General features: G+C 41.8%; 1 protein-coding gene across 3 annotated transcripts in view; it reads left to right on the top strand.

Annotated features, from left to right (window-relative positions):
- Window positions 1–2,546: 2,546 nt before the first annotated feature.
- The window catches only part of LOC119477402 (CD2-associated protein), an 80,246-nt gene continuing 59,925 nt past the window's right edge, over window positions 2,547–22,867 (top strand). The window contains exon 1 of one of the 3 annotated variants that reach the window (XM_037751491.1): window positions 2,547–2,991. In XM_037751491.1, the coding sequence (XP_037607419.1) occupies window positions 2,988–2,991 (4 nt within the window). In that variant the 5' untranslated portion in view covers window positions 2,547–2,987. The remainder of the gene's footprint in view (window positions 2,992–22,867) is intronic. The other 2 variants (XM_037751490.1, XM_037751489.1) reach the window with 2 other exon arrangements.

The raw sequence follows: 22,867 nt of genomic DNA, 5'->3' as shown, positions 1-22,867 counted from the left end.
AACCACGAAATGAACACAAAGAGACACAATACACACAAAAAGACACAAAACAACTACAGACACAAAATGACTACAAAGGGACACAAAACTACTACGAACAGACACAAAATGACTACAAAGAAACACAAAACAACTATGAACAGACACAAAATGACTACAAAGAGACACAAAACAACTTCAAAGAGACACAGAATGACTACAAAGAGATGAGAGATCTCACTTATGTCGTGTTTAAAAGCAAATCTTTTTTAAATTTTTATGATTTGTCAGACATTTTCACACAGGCTCAGCCGTATGATTGTGTTATAAACAGTTTGTCCACTTCATTTCCTTTCGCAGCAATCACGTTGTTTGGGGTGTGGTGTGGATGTTTTAAATAGCGTGTTGTCCCTCAGCAGACAGGAACAGGATACTACTGTGCCTGTTGATGCCTTTGTCATACCTTTATGACACTGCCACAACCCATGGCATCGAAATAGGATTTCAATCAGATACACGGACAGAGAGGCAGAAAACAAGAGGGGAAGGGGGAGAAGGAGTGATATCAGAAGAGTGGAGCAGAGGAAATGTAGTATTCTACATCTTTTTTAGGGTTAACAGGATACTGAAATAGCCACCAACACTGTTCTGGAGCCAGATTACTGGGAGATGTTGAGTACAGTTGACTCACACCTATACCTCTCAGACCTCATTACAATATACAGTATGAACCCTGCATGCAGTCTGCTGTCTTCAGCAACCGAGACAGCGACGCTGCTATTGTTTTCACCTTGTGTGTGAGTCATCGATGCAAAATGTGGTCCTGGAGACACCTACCAGAACTACCACAAGGCAGTTTTCGCCAGGTGTTTATGTCGGTCTGTCTGTCTGTCTGTCTGTCTGTTGACAGATTTTGTCACCGTGATAGCGTCACAACCGTGTAAGATGCAGTCACGAAACTTTACAGATGTGTAGTTGAGATCAAAATGAAGGCATTTATGTATTTTTCTATTTTTCTTATTGCCCTGTTCTGTTGTTCTGTGTACCACTGGGTGTATAAAATACAAAAAAAATGCAAATATACTTTGGATATTTTGTGAATATACTAATTCATGAGTGGATTGCAGTAAAAGCATTAACAAAAAATGAATGCAGATTTTGAAGATGGGTGTGAAAGAGGCTAAATAACGCTCCAAACTAACCCTAAATTTTGGCGAGGAAAAACGTTTTCAAAGGGGTCCCTTGACAACTGACCTCCAGACATGTGAATGAAAATGGGTTCTATGGGTACCCACGAGTCTCCCTTTTATAGACATGCCCACTTTATGATAATCACATGCAGTTTGGGGCAAGTCATAGTCAAGTCAGCACACTGACACACTGACAGCTGTTGTTGCCTGTTGGGCTGCAGTTTGCCATGTTATGATTTGAGCATATTATTTTATGCTAAATGCAGTACCTGTGAGGGTTTCTGGACAATATCTGTCATTGTTTAGTGTTGTTAATTGATTTCCAATAATAAATATATACACACGTTTGCATAAAGCAGCATATTTTTCCACTCCCATGTTGATAAGAGTATTAAATACTTGACAAATCTCCCTTTAAGGTTCATTTTAAACAAATAACAAATGTGAGATTAATTTGCGATTAACTATGGATGATCATGCGATTGATCAAGATTCAATATTTGAATCGACTGACAGCCCTAATATAAACTACACTATATCATAGTATCATAGTATTCTCATTTCTATTATATATGCTTAATAGTATTGTATTATAACTGTATTGTGTGTGTATATTACATAAACTGCACATATATTAAATATAACATAATTACTGTATTATTGTACTTATTATTCTCTCTCTCTCTCTCACACACACACACATATATATAAATTATATATATAGATATATCTATTTTTTTTTCATATAATATGTCTTTTTTCTGTTATTTTTTATAAGGGTACTGGGTGTTTCATGTCCTGTGTGTGTGTTTATTGTAAAAAAAAAAGATGAAAATAAAATAATAATAAATAAATAAATAAATAAAACGTATATTTCGCGCACTTAAATGTATCTTGACTTGAAGTTTTCATTGTGTGGCGTATTTTTGGTTATTGTTAACTTTTAATATCTGCATGTTGGACAACAAGTTTAAGAGCTCAAATTAATTTATTATTATAATTTATTATTATTATTATTATTATTATTATTTCTTTTCTTTCTTTTTTCCAGATGAACTGTTTTAAATTCCCCTGGCGCTCTCGTGTGAACAGAAGCTAGTTATCTAGTGTCATGCCAGATAAAGACTTCTGATAAGACCATTATCAGTTTACAGGAGTGGTAACAACAGTACCGGAAACGTTTTTTACTGCTAGGTTTGTTTCCCATTCCCATAAACATTCCTGAAACTCTGATAACTGCTGGTTAGTTCAGTAAAAAAACAAAACAACCACAAATGTCCCAATAGTTGGGAGGAGGTAGTCTCTCTCACACGTACACGCACTCGTACAGTAGTTACTGTACTTGTGCTGAGTGGGCCAATCACACAGCGGGGGGGATCAACATCAACATTCCATTAAACATTCCTCTCGCGGGACTGTCCTGCCCGAAATCTCGCGATGTTTCCTGCTGTTTAGTATTTTGGTGGCAGCCAGCAGCAGGCAGCAGCCAGTAACCCGGGGAGACGGGGGAGACCAAGTCCAAGAAAGGTGGAGACTCCTGCTCAACTTCCTGCACAATAATCTGGAAGCAACCACCAAGAGAGAGAGAGAGAGAGAGAGAGCTGGGGACTCTGCTGCTGCTGCTGCTGGGGCAAAAGACGAATGGATATACGACTCACTTTACTTCTTTTCTCGCCAGTGAATCGACCCTGAAACACTTAAAGTGGTTGATTCCATCTTACCTGGCTAGTAGCTACTAGCTAGCAGTGGAGGCTGCTGCTCTGCTGGAGAACACATTCCCAACATTGTGATAGCGAGGCGGTGATAGAAGGAGCAGGAATGGGTGAGTTTTCCATGATGTGGCGCTTGTGTTTTCTACTGTTACCTTGTTTTCTACTCAACGCACGAAGCGAGTGGACCACACACGTAAAGCGTTAAACCGAATGTCAGTGACATAAATGATCCTGTTGTGAAGCCAGCGGGCGAGTTAAAGTTAGCCAGCTAGCTGGTTAGCCTAGCCCAGCTAGCTGCCAGGAGAACGCCACCTCCACCTCCATCCCTGGATCAGGCTGCACGTCTGGAGCTAATGTGAGAGAGCTAACCTCAGAAGCTGATGTCAACATGGCCTCTGCTGCAAAAAAACACGTTATGCCCTGAAAGGACTGTAACGTTAGTGGCTTGAAATTCCCAGTTTATTCTTCCAAAGTTAGGACTGTTTAGGTGTGGAAAGAACTCCACAGACAGGAAACCTTAGACATTAAGTTAGCTTGTTCTTCTCCTATACGTTAACTTCTGCTTTTGAGATTTTGCTTTTAGGTGTGATAAGAATATGTAGATTTGATTGTGGCACACTGTGTGACAGTGACAGTCTTACTGTAAGTAAGTTCCTCACACTCCAATGCATGGACTGCTTTGCTCGTCTCCACTTAACACTGGACCAAACTGACCCAGGGTCTGTTTTTGACCCATGATGACCCCATCCTTTAACCTCACATCATGTTTTTTTTTTAACACTCTTAACCCTCTCTTGACTGTAAGTACATTTGTCACAACTGTTTGATGGGACATCACAGCTCTATTGCATGTCTGCAAAAAGGTAGTAATTCACCCAAAACACTTCATTCATGCTTCAGAAACCTAGTTATTGTGTCAGTAAATTGGCCGATGGCACCAAAATGACAAGTTGTTTTGTCATTGTGATGTTTTTTTCACGATGGCAGTCAACCCTGGAAATGTTTCTTATATACGTGTATTATATATGTTAGTTGCTTGAAATTCCCCAGTTTATTCTTCAAAATTTAGGACAGTTAGTGCAGTTTAGGTGTCAAGAGAACTCCACAGGACAGGCAAGCCCCAGACAAGTTAGCTTCTTCTGATACTATACGTTAACTTCCGCTTTTTACATTTGCTTTTAGGTGTGATAAGAATATGTAAATTTGATTGTGGCACACTGTGTGTGTCGTCACTGACATTCTTTCCATGACAGTGACAGTCTTACTGTAAGTAAGTTCCCCACACTCCAATGCATGTACTGCTTTGCTTGTCTCCACTTAAACACTGGACCTAGCTGACCCAGGGTCTGTGTTTTTGACCCATGATGATCATCCTTTAACCTCTAAACACTCTTAACATTCTCTTAACTGTAAGTACAATCGTCACTACTGTTTCATGGGACATCACAGCTCTATTGCATGTCTGCAAAAAGGTAGTAGCTCGCCCAAAACACTTCATTCATGCCTCAAAACCTAGTTATTGTGTCAGTAAATTGTTTTTTCCACGATGGCAGTCAACCCTGGAAATGTTTCTTATATACTAATCTCTGTTTTGTTCAACTTGTTTGTTGACACTGACTGCTTATTGTACTATACCTGAATGCTACTGAGCTTTTTTAGATTCTGATTTCAACAGTAGGTACAAGTTTACTGGGGAAAAGTCAATACTGTAGTATACAGTGAATTTATTTGTGTAGCAATTAGGGCTGTCGATCGATTAAAATAACACATTTTTTATCTGTTCAAAATGTACCTTAAAGGGAGATTTGTCAAGTATTTAATACTCTTATCAACATGAGTGGACAAATATGCTGCTTTACGCAAACGTATGTATATATTAATTATTGGTAATCAATTAACAACACAAAACAATGACAGATATTGTCCAGAAACCCTCACAGGTACTGCATTTAGCATAAAACAATATGCTCCAATCATAACATGGCAAACTGCAGCCCAACAGGCAACAAGGGGAGACTTGTAGGTATCCATAGAACCCCTTTTCATTCACATATCTGGAGGTCAGAGTTCAAGGGACCCCTTTTGAAAATGGCCCTGACAGTTTTTCCAAGTTTGGAGCGTTATTTAGCCTGCTTTTGCGACAAGACAACTGAGTCCGCTACAACCCTAAAAATTGCAAGTCGCACTAATGTGTTAAAGAAACTAGTGGCATTAAAATGAATTTGCGTTATTAATCCTGTTAACTTTGACTGGCCACTTAGCGATGTGTTACATGTACTGTAACAGAAAATTCACCTTTGACCCATCAAGTAAAGTCATACATATACAGTGGCACAAAATGACATCCACGCCAAAAACAAACAACCCGCAACAATGAAAAAAGCTGCAATGGTTGTGCGAAATACAACAAATTGTACCTCCACACAGTATGCAACACTGTGTCATAGATATTTATGGAACATATACATGCATGTTTGACAGATTTTGATAACCGATTGGATCATTTTGATGACTCAAGCGATGAAAGAATGTTTACAAGTTGTGCGTAAGACAATTTCATGGAGAATCAACTCAGAATCAGTTTTGATCAGCGAGCCAAAACTGATTGGTTATTGTGCAAATTGTAGACTTTTTTTTTACTCTTTTGCACACGTGCGCCAAAACACATGCAATTTGCTTGAATGAGAAATTCAAATCTGTTGCAACACTCTAATTGTGCAGAGATTTAACTTCTTTTGAGAGAAAAACAAAAAATATCTCATTCAAGAATTGAGCCGAAGCGAATGAGAAAAACAGTAAATTGACATGATTCTCAAAGTGATGGATTCAGTTATCTCCAGGCTGACAACATCATATAATCATGGCATTTCAGTAACTTGAAAACATAGTTGCAACCAAAGATGGTTGCTATCTTCTATATGCACAGATGTCACAGAATGTGGTTGTCGTGATGGTCATAGCTGACTGAATGTAGAGGAAACACTCTGATCTGTAAACTGCAGACGTCTTGTACTGTACCATGAAACCCGCCTGTTGCATCTCGCTAGATGTGCAGTCTGTGGTTAGTGTGTGGTTGTGTGCAGTGGGACTTGCTCAAGAACTCTGCTATGTTGTAGAACAGGTTAGAAGCCCAGCCTTTGCTTAGCCCTCAGATGTGTGAGGTTGCAGATGGTGCTTTTTGATACTTTCAAGTCAGAGACAAAACTGCTTTGCATGAACTTTGTTGCTCCCACTTAGTATTCAGTTCTACAGTGACACACCACAGCGAAGGATGTAGGAGACATATGAAACTAACACTGCACTTAATGAGCAACAAAAACATTGCAGAAGGTAATCAGACAACAAGTTGGGGAGTTATTAAGAATGTGACTAAAACTGACAATCACTCCATATGAGAATCCACCAAAACAGGCTCTTTAGCTAGTATCCGTTTATCTTAGGACACTGGGTTCACATGTGATGCATTGTTCTCTACTTTGGTATGCCTTTCTTCATCTCTGAGGATATCTGTTTGAACATGTCTGAGCTGTGTGAGCCCCTCACATTCTGTGTTCTCTGAACTTAGCTTAGGCTACATGTGTCCTGCTACCAGGGCTGGGACGATACACCTATCTCCAGATTCGATACTTTCTGGATACTTGGTTGCCAATTCCATATGTATTGCGATTCGATATTATAATTTATTGCGATTTTTTTTTTTAAACTTTTTTTTTAACACTAGACAATGGGAAAAAGTTGAATCATACACTTCTGGGGACTTTTACTTTCTCTTAATTCATACAGTAAAAATGTTTGATTTTCATGTCCTGAAGTCAAATATATCAGTTATTGTCAAGCATTATTTATTACATTTTTTCCAGCAAGCCAAAAATCAAAGAATAAAGACATTTCCCCTCACAAATTAGTGGTATTTTCTTTTTAATTTATAAGGGACATGTAATGTTCTATTCTTCTGGTGAATATAATCCAATCAATCTTATTTCCATATATGTATTTTGTATATACAGTACACTTTATTTTGAAAACCGGACGTAGTCACACATGTATACTTCCTCTAACTTCTCCAAGGTGGTCTCTAGCTCTCCCGTCAGCTCCGTTCTCTTTGTCCATCCATGGTCAGCTCCATCGGGGCCGTGTGATTGCATTTAACATAAATGTCAGTATATGGGTGCTCTACAGTTGTAGCGTCGGCCCATTTGACCACGGAGATGAGAGCGACGGCCGGCTCGACTGCATGTTACCATGATACAGGAACTACAACGTTTCCTGTCTGTGACAGAGTTATCATGCAGCTTTAGCCGTGATGTCTAGCTCTGCTTTTCCTGGAAATGTGTGAAACTAGGGATGCTAATTTTGAAAAGATAATTCTTAACCGATAACCGACCCTCATTAACCGACAAATTTGTGCCTCGCATGCAGCGGTGCACCAGCTGCAGTGTACGAGCACGACAGACAGTCCCCAGTTCACCGTCCGGAGAGCTACGATGCTGCGTTCACTGTCTCCAGTTTACCGCCCGGGAGTGTTAACTTAGCAGCTACGATGCTGCGTGTAGTGTCGCGGACATGCAGCCACTTTCCCAGTAAAAGTCTCCACCGCACATTTAGTTTAGTTTAACAGGATGTCAGATGTGTGTCTGCCCGGATTAACGATAGCGATTGTCCTACAAACAGTGTGTGTGTTTGCGCTACGTTAGCAGCTGCTAGCGTTGCCGGTGGCTTTGTGCCCGCTGTAGCCACACACATATGGTCTGTCAGCGCAGCGTAACTTCAGCGAGTTTTCCCGACAGACCGTGTGTGTGTTGTTGGTGGCGTTATAGCTGTGAATGTAAGTGTAGCAGACAGTGTGTGGACAGTTTATTTGTCGGTGAATAAATGCTACGAGGCTACAACTCCTCCGCTCAAGTGAGCTATAGAAGGGAGCCAAATTCCTATTGTCGGTTCAGACTCTCTTAAAGTGGACCAGCTTTTCTCCTTAAAGTGACGAGTTATTCTCAGCTTTTTAATTAATTATCATATCCCTATGTGTAACCCAAAGTGTTTCCATACTTTACTGGATGTGTAGTGTTTACAACCTTGCATTTAAAATGTAAAAGCGGTAACTTCCGTCTAACTCAGCATAGACTCAAATGAAGCAAATACTGTTTTTATTTATCAAATATCGATTCTGGGATTAAACATGATACATAAACGTGATACATAGGTGAATCTATTTTTTTCCCACCCCCTTCCTGCTACTGGTCGATCGACTTAAATCCACAAACTGGAATTTAGTTTGGTAGCATTAAGTGGTTTGAAATACTGCTGCTTTGTGTGGTGTGCTCTCACCATCTCTGTGCCTGTCTTCAATCTTGTATTTTTGTCTTCTTGTCCTCTTATTTTGAAAGCGGATAGTACAGAGGAGAAAGGAAAATGAGGGGAGAGAGAGCAGGGATGACCTGCAACAAAGGTCCCCCAGCGAGACATGAACTGGGGACATTGTGATTACACGGACAACTTCTTAAACCCCTCCAGGCCACCAGGACGTCCCAGTTAATATTCTATTCAGCTTCACCGCAGGATTCCATAGAACCAGCGAAACAAAGACTGGACGTGTGCCAGTATGTCTGATTGAATATTAACCTCACTGGCTTCAGCCAATATTTACCAGCACGTGGTTTGGGGGTGATTTCCCACCATGGTTTTAATTTAACCAGTGAAGGTCAGTTTACCTAGTGTGGTTAATCTGGTGGTTAAAATGTTGTAGTCTGACTCACCGGATATAGACTGTGGGTTTAAGCCTGCCAGTGGCCGCGTATTTCCCACGGCTTTCTACTCACCTTCCACTAACTGTGCTATCTATTTTGTATGGCTGCAACTAACAATTATTTTCATTGTCGATTAATCTGTTGGTCATTTTCTCGATTAATTGATTTAGTTATTTGGTCTATAAAATATCAGAAAATGGTGAAAAATGTTTTGTCCACAACTCAAAGATATTCAGTTTACTGTCATAGAGACCAGAAAATATTCACATTTAAGAAGCTGTTCTCTATGATTGTAAACTGAATCTTACAGGTCTCCACAGCTATAACTGTCCTGAGATCATAATAAAAAAACATCTCATCTGAACTAGGGATGAGTCATGATTTTTCGATTTTTCAAATAGTCGTTAAGTTATAAGAAATCAAATAGTTTTGTCCTTCCGTCCATCCGTCCGTTCGCTTGTCACAATTTCGTTTCTTGAGCAGAACTGGTAAACTATTTGACTTAAGAACTTCAAATTTGGTTTGATGGTTGACGGTGTGTCCTAGTTGTGCCTTTTGGGGGTTAGAAGTTGAGGAAGGTGAGCTAATAACAAGCTACTATTGTGCTCAATAGACTAATTCCATTAGTTCCAAAAGGGGCAAAAACCTTTGGCCCTACTTTAGTAGGGGTCAAGCGGTGAGCGGGGGTATGTGAGCCAGGCTCACTTTTGCCTTGTTTTCTCAGCGACCCTGTCTTCGAACGGTGTGAATGAGAGCAGAGAAGGAGAGACAGGTGATCAGAGAGAGAGGAGAGGAGGGGAGTTTGGGAGACAGCCAGCTGCAGCTGGACTCACTACTACTTATCCAAGTTTCATCCAGGAACATTTGTAATTTGTTATATGTTCATTAGAGTAAAAGTCCATTTAGTTAACCAGCTTAACTTGGTTGGACTGATTCATCTCCACCTGAATGAAGTGCGTTCTACAACGATCGGCAAGGTAAAATGACTGTTTCTGTTACTGGAGTCTCATAGCTCTGAGGGGAGCATATTGATTGTATATTTTGTACGTTAATACATTTTAATAATTTCTTAAATCCCTGTTGATTTTTTTTTTTTTTTTAATAGGCCTACATTTTCCATTTCAGACAAGTAAGTTTGGTTATTGGTATAAGTAAAGCATCTCATCTACTTGCCCCAAGGGAAACTGGCTGAAAACGCTTAATGTCAAGCCCTGCCTAGTACTATGTTCAGGTACAGTATTGAGAGTAGGTCACCCGTGTTTTGGCAGTGTGAAAAGACCAACACACAATCACTGTAGTTACCGGTATGCACGTAAACAACAGAAGAAAATGAACGTGTGGAAAAATACGTTTTGAGTTTGCGGTTATGCGTGTATAGTGTGAGCCGTTTCGTTCATATGGAGAAAACTAGAATGGCATTCGGAGAGCGCAGGACCTCCGCCAAGCTGCCCGAGTACGATTGACCCCCCCCCCCCCTCCGTTTAGCTTGCGCCATCATCCAGGTGTATTTTTGTTTATGTTGAGATCAGCTGTACGTAGCGGAGCATCGTAAAACACTTCATTCAAACTGGACAGAAACAAAATAAAACTCACCTAAACTGTCCTGGTTACTCTTTCCAACAATCACCAAGTGTGCTTTGGTCAAACTCAACTGTAATTTCACAGAGTTTAATGTGAAAAAACGCCAGATCTACAGGTGTATCTGAATTGTCCTGACCAGGGTTCAACCTGGGTTGACTAGCTTGGTTTGAATTGACAAAAGGAGGGTTGGACCAGGGTAGGTTAACCCTGGTCCAATCCTGGTCATTGGTATGAAAGTGGTATCTGTCCCTCTCTCTGCCATGGATGTATAAAGAGAACTGTATACAGCGTTGGAGGCGGGGCCCCGGTCATTCCTATGAGAGTTGTTCATTGGCGCATGAAGCCTAAATGGCTCGACTTCCGTCTAGAAAAGTACCCGGATCTTGGCGGAGTAGCGTCCGAGATGAATGGCGGAGTACCATCCACTTGGTCACATGACTATGTCATGGGGTCCCAACGTCACGCCGTCGTCACGTCTTGGCGCTCCAGCCTCGGTCTAGGTCTCACTCACATGAACGGAGGAAGGGAAATAACTCTGGATTCAGCTATTAGTGCGTTTTACAACATTAAAAACTTAATTTTTTAAATAAGGATTATTAGAGTGTTCGTACTGGGGAATTGATTCACCTCAAAAAAAATTATCCGCTGAGTTACAGATGTCTCTTTCCCAATGTAAGTCTATGGGGAAAAGTATTTTTGTGCCCAATGCATCGCGTGAACGACACAGAAGTTGCAATACCGCCGTTTGGCCACTAAGAAAGTCGGGATCGACGACTGCCGCGCTTCCGGGGAGCTTGCTCTCTGCAGGCAGAAGGAAACATGCAGGGAGAGGCGTCATGAATGCGTCATCAGTGTACACTGATGACGCATTCATGTCTTAAAGCCTGTTGTGTTAATGCATAGGCTGAGTGGAGTTATTAAAGAAAAAACCCTAAGCCGGATCATGATCCGGATCGCCACCAAAATCGAATGGATTGTTCATTGTGCCACACCCCACCCCTCCAAAAAATGTCATTCAAATCCATCGCAGACTTTTGGAGTAATCCTGCAAACGGACAAACCAACAAACAAACCAACAAACAAACCAACGCCGGTGAAAACATATCCTCCTTCCTAGGCCGAAAGCCTAGGAAGGAGGTAATAAAATCTTGGAAATGGTGTTGGTTTGTTTTGCCAATCAGTGGTAGTGAGGGAGGTGATTTCAATGCTTACTCTCTGTATATTTCTGATCTTATATGATCCGGGGTGAACTGTGCGTTCCTCAGTGCGTTCCCTGCTTTCCTATAGATTATTTGCATACTAGTTTGCTCGCAGCATAACCATGTCTTATCTGTTAGTTTCCACCATTCCATCTGTAATAGGCAGCAATATTTACGTCTCCTCCCAGACTTCTTGACATGTTTGCTCTTTGAAATCTGACAGCCATTGTTTGCACTTGGCCTTTTGTTTGCTCCTAGAACTATGGGTTGTGTATATATTTGTGAAACCAGACAGGTTCAATAACTTGAATAATAGCGACAATCCCTGTTTGATTGTCTAGTTGGCCAAACGTAGCTCCCAGGTGTGTGTAATGTGTCAGGGCATCGGTAAAATGGTCACATGTTCAGCTACTATCCTCACCGTCTGGACTGTGGGTGAATAAAGGTGAACAGGAGTCCCTCTTATCCGTCTCACTTGATTTTGTCCTGGTAACACTTTGCCCTTCATATCAGCCACCTCTCAGATCAGTGGGAAGGAATGCAGTTATGAGTTTCCTCTTTGCTGATTAGTGTGTGTGAGTGAGTGAGAGAAGCACAGAGAGAGCACTGATTCAGACTGTCTGCCTGGCAATCAGCTTGCCTGCGTGGCCTTGAGTACCCCCCCCCCCCCCGCCCTTTTCTTCCTCCCCCCGTTACATCCTCCTGTCTGTCACTGGCTTATATAACACCCATATTGTATAAACTCTTTACCTGGAAACATTGTGCGAGGAGAGGAAAACAATAACCTGGAAGTTCCTTTTCTTTCTGTTGAACCTAGACCCAGCGCACACACACAGACAGGAAGTGACATCAACATTTGCAGTGCGCTCTCAGTATGAGAGTAAAAATAGCAACATAGAAGATAATCAAATTGATTTAAAAGACTTGCAAATATGTCTATTGGGGCTCCGGAGCCACATGCGTCTCTTTAACCCCTCTCCAGTGGCTCCCTGTGGATTTTTAAAAATGGAAATGAAAGTTGTAATATTATGGTAATAAAGTCAGAAGTTTACGAGAAAAAAAAGTCGTAATATTGTGATAATAAAGTCAGAAGTTTACGGGAAAAAAAGTCGTAATACTATGAGGGGAGAGTCAGAAGTTTAAGAGAAAAAAAAATCTTAATATTATGAGAATAAAGTCTGAAGTTTATGAGAAAAAGTTGTAATATTATGAGAATAAAGTCATGTCAATGTCAATGCCAGTTTTTCCTTGCCGGAAGTTCGAAGCGTTGTTGAGCCTCCTTCGCGACAAGCTAGTAGGACATGGTTGGTACCGATGGATTCCTCAGGTTATCTAGGTTGTGATATCTTCACTCTAGATTTAAAACTGAGCCCGCTACAACTAAAAAAAACGCAAGTTGCCTTAATGTGTTGATGCTTGAAATGCGTCATCTTTGATTTAATGCTTAACCGCTGTGTGAGTTTATTAAATTGACGCTGTGGGGAGGAGAAAGAACGATAAAAATGTATCTGATAAGGACTCAAAACAAGAATGGGCATGATGGAAATATGCTGTATTGAGACAATCATAACACACACAGACATTCATAACAGTGCTGCAAATAGGCAATAGCATAGTTACTCTGTGATGAGAATAATCCAAGATCCACTTCCAATACATTTATTTATTTGCTTTTCTCATGGACTACTATCACAACTGGGCAGCAAGTTGTGGACGAAGTGTGCGTCTGCAGAGGAAATGGTGCATGCAAGCACACAGTGAACATGTGTCAGCCCAAAGTGCTGCTTTGGAATGACTCCTTTTTAGCTTTTGATCGTCATCTCTCTCCCTTGCAGCAAAAATGTCAGGAATCCTCAGCCGCCACTCCCCTAGGCCTCAGGTATCAAGTCACTGTTAATGAGAAAGATAGCTCCTGGTGCGTGTTTTTTTTTTTTTCACGCCTTCTTTGTATTGTTATTTCTCGCTAGTCTTTTAACTCCCACTTCTAGGGTTGGGAGATATGGCGTAGAAATGTGTCCACTGGTTGAGATTTACTAATACCATTTCCACCGCGATAGCAACTCTCGCGTGAATTTCTCGATTCACACAAGATCGAGAATCCAGCTTCCTCGCAAGGTAATGTGAGTTGGGCAGATATGGAGGAGGAGAGCAGTTGCCTTTTGTTTGTATGGAAGTTCCAAATATATAAGAAGAAAATAATCAAATGTTATGAAGGACAGTATGGCTATTTTAATTTCTTAATTGATTTTACAGAACAATTACTATATTGTGATATATACAGTTACTGTGATATAAAATTACATATACCGTGATAGCAGACATTGCCCATATCACATATATTGGCCATATTTTGTCCCGGATTACGTTTGTTTTTGACGTATCACAAATCTTTTTGTATTGATAGAGCGCAGAAGTTTGTGTATGGAGGAGTAGGAGGTTGGGGTGGTGGTTGGGTCAAACTAACCCAGAACTTTAGCCCAGGAGACCGCTGTTTGTGCCCCGTCAACGTTTACTTAATTTAATCATGATGTGTTTTTACTTTTACTAAACCTAACCAAGTAGTTTCGTTGCCAAAACTAACCAAGTAGTTTTGTTGTGTTTTCTGTTTTATTTTGTTTCAATTTACAACATTAACCATCTGTTTAAAACCGTTTAAAAGTGCGTCCTAGTTTCAGGGAGAAAATAGGATTCCCTTCAAACGTAATTGAGGATGCAGTTTAGTTGTATGGGAAAGTCAGTTTGTTGGAGACAGGGTTGACATCAAAGACAGTTAACTTCCGTTTCCATTAGTTTCCTTTTCTGTCCGTAAACCTGTGGGCATTGCCAAACAATCTGTCAGGAAGTAACTTGGCAGTGTGGTTTGTAGAAGCGGTAAGCCAAAGGAACTTATCAACACGTTTTACAAGTCTTGAACTTTGTTCCCATTATTATTATTTCACTCTGTGCTCAAAACTAGCGGTTATAGAAAGAGCAACTGTTGTCCAGAGGTGTAGGCTGTGTCCAGTGCCATGTGCATTCGATATTATGCAAATGATTGTTACATGATTACTCAGGACACATCTTCAATAATAAGGGATGTTCCTAAGGACTAATTTCCATGATGGTTAAACGGAAGTTAAAACTTAGACTATTCGACTAGTCTAAAAGTAAGAAAACACTCAGAAAACAGTCAAAATAGAACACAATTTAATCTGTAAGGTTAAACATTGTGCATAAAAAACATTTGATCATTATGTCCCCAGTGTTTTTGTGTTAAATATAACTAACATTGAATGACACCACATTTAAAATGTTATTCCTTCATTAAGCGCAGAGATTTCAAGAGTGGCAGATACAATTTCTGAGTGGCAGACAGTGAAAAAAGTTAATTTCAGACCCTGACTATCAATAATGTCAGAAAATATGAAGTCAAATATTTTTAAGATGTCAATGAAACCTCCCGACAGTGTTGCCAGAAGACTCCAGGGGGGTTCCCTCGGTTATGTATTTCTCATCTCATTCTTGTACAGGGTTTTGACTCTCGCTCTACTCATCATTTGCTTGATGGCACACCATTTAATGGGATGTGCTTTTGGCTCTTGGCTTTATGACCCATTTCTGCGTTTGTGGCTGCTGCTTGTTGTTTTAGAAAGCTGTGGATATAATCTTATATTGTTCAGATTAGACTGGAATTAAAGAAAAAATGTGATATAGTTAAATTCACATCCGTGACTGCTTTTCAGTGGTCTGCATGCGTGACACCAGTAACAGGATCATATTGTACTGTAGTACAGTCTGACATCATGTAGGTCATGAATGACTATAGCAGACCTGCTGACCCACATCCACACCGACCCATTAACACAAACGTAGCCAGGGAGACAAGCATGCAAGCCAGTTAGCAATGAAATGAAATACTCACTTACACATTTGGGTATCTGGACCGCCAATGAAGCCTACAAACTGTGAGATAAGACAAACAGTCACTTTTTGAGACCTTATTTCGGTAGTTGAATGTGAGAGTCAAATATTTTTTTGGATCCCGTTTGAATTGCGCCAAGAATCACACATATGATGTTTGTCAATTTAAAACATAATTTTGTAAGTCAAGAAACTCTTAGTTTGTTATAAACCTGTTGAAGTATCAAACTGTGAAAACTGCGTAATTAGAAAGATGACACACCCAAATGTCACCTAAGTGACGTCTGTCTCTGAAGCTACGATGTCTGTGTGTTTCCTACTGGGTTGAACTCACACCAGCAACGGGTCTGATCATTCTTTCTCTTCCCGGCTGATAAAAAGACCTGGAGTCGCTGGATAAAACACATCCGGTAAGATAAAGTTACATTTGTGTGTGTAACACAACCAAGTTAGCTAGCTGACTAACGTTGGTGCCGTATAGGGATGCACAGATACCAGTATTGGGTCCGATTCTGTGCCCATATACTCGTACTCGTTCTCGCAAAACGGCACCGATACCACTTTACGGCAGCGCGACGTTAACCTCTCGTTACCACCTTTCGGGTCCTATCGCACGCGCTCACGCTCCACCTCCCTGACGGTGCGGGCGAGACGGGCCGGTGGTGCGCCCGACCGCATGAAGTCGGGATCCCACCTCAGGCGGCGCGCGCCGGCCCTCACTTTCATTGCGCCACGGGTTGCTTGACTCCTTGGTCCGTGTTTCAAGACGGGTTGGGTGGGTTGCATACATCGCCGCAGACCCCTGGCGCCTTTTACATGGGCCGAGCCCGCCCTGGGGGCACGACGCGGTTGGGGCGCACTAAGGACAGTCCGCCTCGGTGACGTTTTGGCCACGGCCCCGGGAAGCACCTTCACCCTGAGCCTTTCCAAACCGACCTAGAGCCGGTCGCGGCGCACCGCCTCGTATGTGGGACTCCCCAACCTGCCGTGTGTTGACGAGGGTCTTTTGGCACAGAGAAGTACTCGTATCGGTACTTGGTATCGGTGAGTACCCAAATGTAAGTACTTTTACTTGTACTTAAAGTGGCATCCCTAGTGACGTATATTGTGCGAGACGAGAGATGTAGTTCACTGAGCAGGTTTCACATGAAACTAAATGATACTACGACAAACGAACGACAAACTGCAACTGTCTTGACTTTCAAAATTATCTTTCAAATTGACAAACATCATATGTGTGATTCGCGGCGCAAATTAGGACAGCCACGTCGTGCCCCCAGGGCGGGGCTCGGCCCACCTAAAAGGCACCAGGGGTCTGCGGCAATATCTGCAACCCACCCGACCCGTCTTGAAAAACGGACCAAGGAGTCTAACGCACGCACGAGTCAGAGGGTGCAAGCAAAACCCCGTGGCGCAATGAAAGTGACGGCCCTGCTGGGTCGGGCGCACCACCGGCCCATCTCGCCTGCACCGTTGGCGTGAACGCGTGCGTGACGAGAGGTTAACGTGAGGTTAACGTCACGCTGCCGTAAAGTGGTATCGGTGCCGCTGTATCGGAGCCGTTTTGCAAGTACAAGTACGAGTACATGAGCACGGTATCGGACCCATACCCGATACTGGTATTGGTATCGGTGCATCCCTACTTTTTTTACTATCGGAAAAAGCTTAATTCTTGGCCAGTATGAATATCACAATGGAGCTGCTCCTGGGACAGCGGCCTGCACCGGATGAACAAAGCAATTCTCCAACATGCGTGAAAACCTCAGGGTGAACTCTGATTGGAGGCCCCTCATGTGATTTGACCTTGGATAGTTTTTGTCCAGGTTACTTTGTTGTTGATGATGTTGTTGGCAGGCTTGTCTTCACTTTCATTTCTCATGAAAAGTCAATCAAACTATTTTGGCCAGAATCCCCCGACCCCCACCCTCCGTCGCTGCCTGACCGGCAGGAAGTTTGCTCTCGCTGCTACACACACATGCACACAAACCACCTGTACGCTGTTCGTTTTTTGGCTGCGTTTAATGTATTTAGAAAGGCATTTCCTCTGAGGAACAAACCAAGCAGACTTTGTCCACTGCCCCCAATGCTGGTATTTGACAGGCCAACACCCATCACTCACTGCACTCATTCAGCAGCAGCAGCCACAGTTTGTGGGGAAACAAAATGCCTGACTACTAGAGAAGTGACCATCAGAGTTCATCTATGTGTCTTGCTTGACCTCACACAAATAAAGATGAGACATTTTTCTCAACTTAAATCAGCAGGTGGCAAGCAACTTGACTTTTTTACCTTTAGGTTTGAAATTGACATTTTTCCCTGATAAAGTCAGTTGTCTTGGCATCAGTTTTATGTCACATCATGTCCTTAATGTGATTTCTGTTTTGTGTTTTGTTGAGCTGTTTTCATAATAACGCATTAATTAAAACAAAATTAATAGTAAATTAAAGAAAAAATCCTCAAAGAGTTTACAGTTTGAGGATTTTTAGTTGCTTTTTCTCCACTGACAACTAGGGGTGGGGGAAAATCGATACAGCATGGTATTGTGATATTTTGCGTGGCAATATTTTATCGATAGACAGGCGTCATTTTTTTTCTGTTCAAAATGTCCCTTAAAGGGAGATTTGTCAAGTATTTAATACTCTTATCAACACGGGAGAAATATGCTGCTTTATGCAAATGTATGTATATATTTCTTATTGGAAATCGATTAACAACACAAAACAATGACAGATATTTTCCAGAAACCCTCACAGGTACTGCATTTAGCATAAAAAAAAATGCTCAAATCATCACATGGCAAACTGCAGCTATTTGACTATGACTTGCCCCAAACTGCATGTGATTATCATAAAGTAGGCATGTCTGTAAATGGGAGACTCGTGGGTACCCATAGAACCCGTTTACATTCACATATCTGGAGGTCAGAGGTCAAGGGACCCCTTTGAAAATGGCCATGCCAGTTTTTCCTCGCCAAAATTTAGCGTAAGTTTGGAGCGTTATTTAACCTCCTTCGCGACCAATGGATCCCTTAGGTTTTCTAGTTTCTTATGATACCAGTATCTTTACCCTAGCTTTAAAAGTGAGCCCCATTATCATGTTAACTTTGACAGCCCTATTTATTATATAAACTATTAACCTTTTAAAAATATGACGGCGCGCCCACGGGCTGGCCGCTATACTGTCTTTCAGAGTCTTAAAGCTAAAGTGAAGATCCTGGCATCATATAAGGAATCCTTTTGTACCAACCATTTCATGTTAGCTTGTCGGGCAGAACGCTAAATAACGCTCCAATACTCAGCATATCTGAAAATGTTTAAAATCGCAATAAAGTATCGTATCGTAGGGTCTCTGGTTATCCCCACCCCCTACTGATGACCACAATAACAATAATTTAAGTAACACTATGTTATTGGCGTCTTCAGGATAAGACAGGCTAAGTGGGCAAAAATTCCCAAACAGAATGTAGAAGTCAGTGTGCTCGGAGGTGATTTAGGTGATAGTGAGCTGACTGGCCCTGCGTTCCTCAGGCAGGGTGTGTTAGTGTGGTTGCTGAGGCGCTGTAATCTGTGTGGTTGCAGAAAGTCCCTCTGCTTTACACATCCAGTCATCTGGAAGATGTCCTGTTAACTCAGCGGAGTACGACTCTGTCCGTCAGCGCTGCTGCCTCTTTGTTTTGTTTACTACAGAGGACCATATCTCTTCCTGTGGTTACACGGACAGATAGTCCCAAATTACTGTCTGTGGGCCCTCGGCTGAGCGGTTTATTTGTGTACTGCTCAGCTTGTTGCTGTGTGTTTTTTTTCTGCACTTTTTGTGTGTCTAGACTGTCAGCCGCAGTGTACCGCTCACAGTTGACTACTTTATAAGCTTAAATGTAGTCTTCCTTACAGTTGATCTACAGTGCTGGTAGGAAAGGGAGTAGCTAGAACCCACTGGACAGCAGCTGGACTCATTACTGACAGAGACTGAGAGAAAGAGAGAGTTTTACTCGCCTCGCCTGGCAGTACATGAAGTGGTTTCACTGCCTGGTCCATAATATCTGCCTAGTCTCCACCAAACCGGATGAAGTTTATGATCCTGCTTCCATGGTGGGAGTGACTGAGGTGGGATTCTTCATGTATGTGTATGTGAATTTGTGGCTAAATTGTTACACAAATAGTCACTGGTCATGTCGATAATGTTTTGTGAACAGTGTTTTTCCACCTTATATCTTAATGTTTGATTAAAAGACAACTTATAATGAAGCAAATGACATTCGCTAGTCAGTATATTATACATTTGATACAAGGTGAAAAGGTATTAGCATGACATACAGTATACAAGGTTAAAAGTGTTTCAGCTTTTTATTAAAGTATCAAAAGCATTCATCATATAAGTGGTGTGTAACAATATATACATACTTCGCGAAAGTTTCTCAGCATTGAGATATTCCCTCTGTCATTGCTGACGTTGTTGCTGCCGTATTCATTCCTAGATGGAGCAGCTACAATGTTAGAGCTTGCCAGCTCCGCGCTCTGCAGCGCGAGCACGCATCCATGGCGTACATGCGGACGAACGGAGGACCGGACTCCTCGCTCTCGCACCCGGTAGCGGCGTGTAAGGGAGACAGGCACCGGTTCTGCATGAGCTGCTGGCTCTGCGGTGCCGAGGAACCGGTCGACGGAGTTTCATTTTGGGTGCATTACGTGAGCAGGCGCTATCAGTCCACTTGACGAGGGGCGGCTTCACCCACCGGCTCTTTCCCCGTGTGCTGTCGTATTTTCATTCAGAGAAAATTACTTTCCTTTCCCCGTCATGATATCTATGTGCATCACGCAGCATCAGCCTCACGTATCCAACCGGAGAGCAGACGGTCCGCGAGGCCAATTATCACAGGAGTAAAGTAAAAAAACAGAAATAGTTAAAAAACATAGTTTTTAAAATGTTTTTCCATATGTTTTCATGTATGAAGGAGCCCAAATAAACACTGTCGGTGGACTACTTGATTACTCTCAGCAGATTATTTAAACAGCGCTTGTGTAGGAATGATTAGTGTTAGCTGTTTGATCGGTTGATCTCTGTATTATTGCTCTACCGTTTGTATTGAAAATGAGAAAACAGAAGCAGCAGGTTAAACCACTGTTCATTTAACTTGAATAGAAGTTATATTTTTGTGTTAAATATTGCACTGCTTTGTATCTTGAGAACTGAATCAGCAGGTCCTGCAGTTGCACTTTTTTTTATTATTTTCTAATAAAAGGTGTATGTATTTGCCATTAATCGTTGTGTTTATTTGTTTATATCCATCATTAATTTATCCCTGATTCCCTTACAAGAAAAACTTTGAGGAATCCTGACCTGCTCTGTCCAGTATCAGCTATTTATTTCACAGTCACACTGACTGAACTTTTGGCAAAAAAGTTACTGTATCGATTTCAAATCATTGCATCGCATCGCATCGCATCGCATCGTATCGCATTGTATCGCTCTAGATGAGCCAAATATCGTCCCAGAATCGTATCGGAACCATGGAAATCGTATCGTTGTAAAAAAGTATCGTCACACCCCTTAATTGTGTGTGTTTGGCCCTCTTGCCTCTTACTGCAGACAACCCTGTTAGTTTGTTTGGTCCGTCAGCAGTAAGACACAGCAGGCAGCTAGGCTGAAGCAGGAACCGCTGCTCCTCTTATCCTCTTTTCAGAGTGTTTGATGTAGAGAGGGGGAGAAAGCTGCTCTGAGATCATTGGCCGCGGCCAATTTCACCTTGGATGTTGGCCCAGGCTATGCTGTAGTGTTTGGGCCAAGGTTGGTGATGTCAGAGCCACACAGTGGAAACGGCCAAATTCAACAGCAGTTAATCTTGTATCGCTTGACCGATGACTCTGCCCAGGTGTGTGTTTGTGTGTTAGAGAGAGACACGCACAGTTTGCAGTGCACCCTTCATGTTTTTGTTTTGGCTGTGTGCTTGGTGTGAAGCCAGTCGAGTCTCTTATGCTGTGAGTCACGTGTTAAAGGGCCATACCCCGTAGTAACATACCTCACTACCAGTTAGTCCTCTGCAGCCCGCATATTTTTAGATGCTGCTCAACCTGCTGCACTGGAAGCAGTCGGGCAGAGCCTGTCCAACTCCCTCGTCTCTCTCTCTCTCTCTCTCTCTCTCACTCACTCACTCACTCACTCACTCACTCACTCACTCACTCACTCACTATTTGTTGTTTTTGTGAGCACAATATGTACTTTAACCAGTCAGAAGATTAAACACGGATACTTGAAATACCTGTCTGCATGATCTGTAGACTGTGTCGACTATGTTTTTCTATGTAGATGTATTGTTTTGACTGTTTCTTCGCATCCTCCCAACAGGAGATATTTTCCATAGGGGTGTAACGGTGTATAATAATAAATAGGGCTGTCAATCGATTCAAATATTGAATTAATATAGAATCGCACATTTTTTATCTGTTCAAAATGTACCTTAAAGGGAGATTTTTCAAGTATTTAACACTCTTATCAACATGGGAGTGGGCAAAAATGCTTGCTTTATGCAAATATATGTATATATTTATTATTGGAAATCAATTATCAACACAAAACAATGATAGATATTGTCCAGAAACCCTCACAGGTACTGCATTTAGCATAAAACAATATGCTCAGATCATAACATGGCAAACTGCAGCCCAACAGGCAACAACAGCTGTCAGTGTGTCAGTGTGCTGACTTGACTATGACTTGCCCCAAACTGCATGTGATCATCATAAAGTGGGCATGTCTTTAAAGGGGAGAGTTGTTGGTACCCATAGAACCCATTTATCTGGAGGTCAGAGGTCAAGGGACCCATTTGAAAACGGCCATGACAGTTTTTTTTCTCGCCAAAGTTTGGCGTAAGTTTGGAGCGTTATTTAACCTCCTTCCCGACAAGCTAATATGGCATGGTACCTATGGATTCTTTAAGTTTTTCTAGTCATGTGATGACAGTATCTTCACTCCAGCTGTAAAACTGAGCCCGCTACAACCTAAAAATCGCGTTGCGTTAAGAAATTAGTGGCATTAAAACTAGGGATGACTGAAAACTTCAAGGCTTCGACCGTTGCCATGGTGTTTGACCTCCAAATCACTATTCAAATGCTTTATGCATCACCTGAATGTGGAGTTACTGGAGAGTGAAGATACTGGCATCATATGAAACTAGAAAAACCTGAGGAATCCAGTGGTACCAACCATGTCATACTAGTTCGTCGGAAAGGACGTTAAATAACGCTCCAAATTTACGCCTAATGTTGGCGAGGAAAAACTGGCATGGCCATTTTCAAAGAGGTCCCTTGACCTCTGACCTTCAGATATGTGAATGTAAATAGGTTCTATGGGTACCCACGAGTCTCCCCTTTACAGACATGCCCACTTTATGATAATCGCACGCAGTTTGGGGGCAAGTCATAGTCAAGTCAGCACACTGACACACTGACAGCTGTTGTTGCCTGTTGGGCTGCAGTTTGCCATGTAATGATTTGAGCTAAATGCAGTACCTGTGAGGGTTTCTGGACAATATCTGACAAATCTGTCTCAATTTGCATAAAGCAGCA

Source organism: Sebastes umbrosus, chromosome 18, assembly GCF_015220745.1.
Source record: "Sebastes umbrosus isolate fSebUmb1 chromosome 18, fSebUmb1.pri, whole genome shotgun sequence".
Classification (NCBI taxonomy): domain Eukaryota; kingdom Metazoa; phylum Chordata; class Actinopteri; order Perciformes; family Sebastidae; genus Sebastes; species Sebastes umbrosus.
The sequence above is the reverse complement of the archived record's forward strand: the minus strand, read 5'-3'. Positions and strand labels throughout refer to the sequence as shown.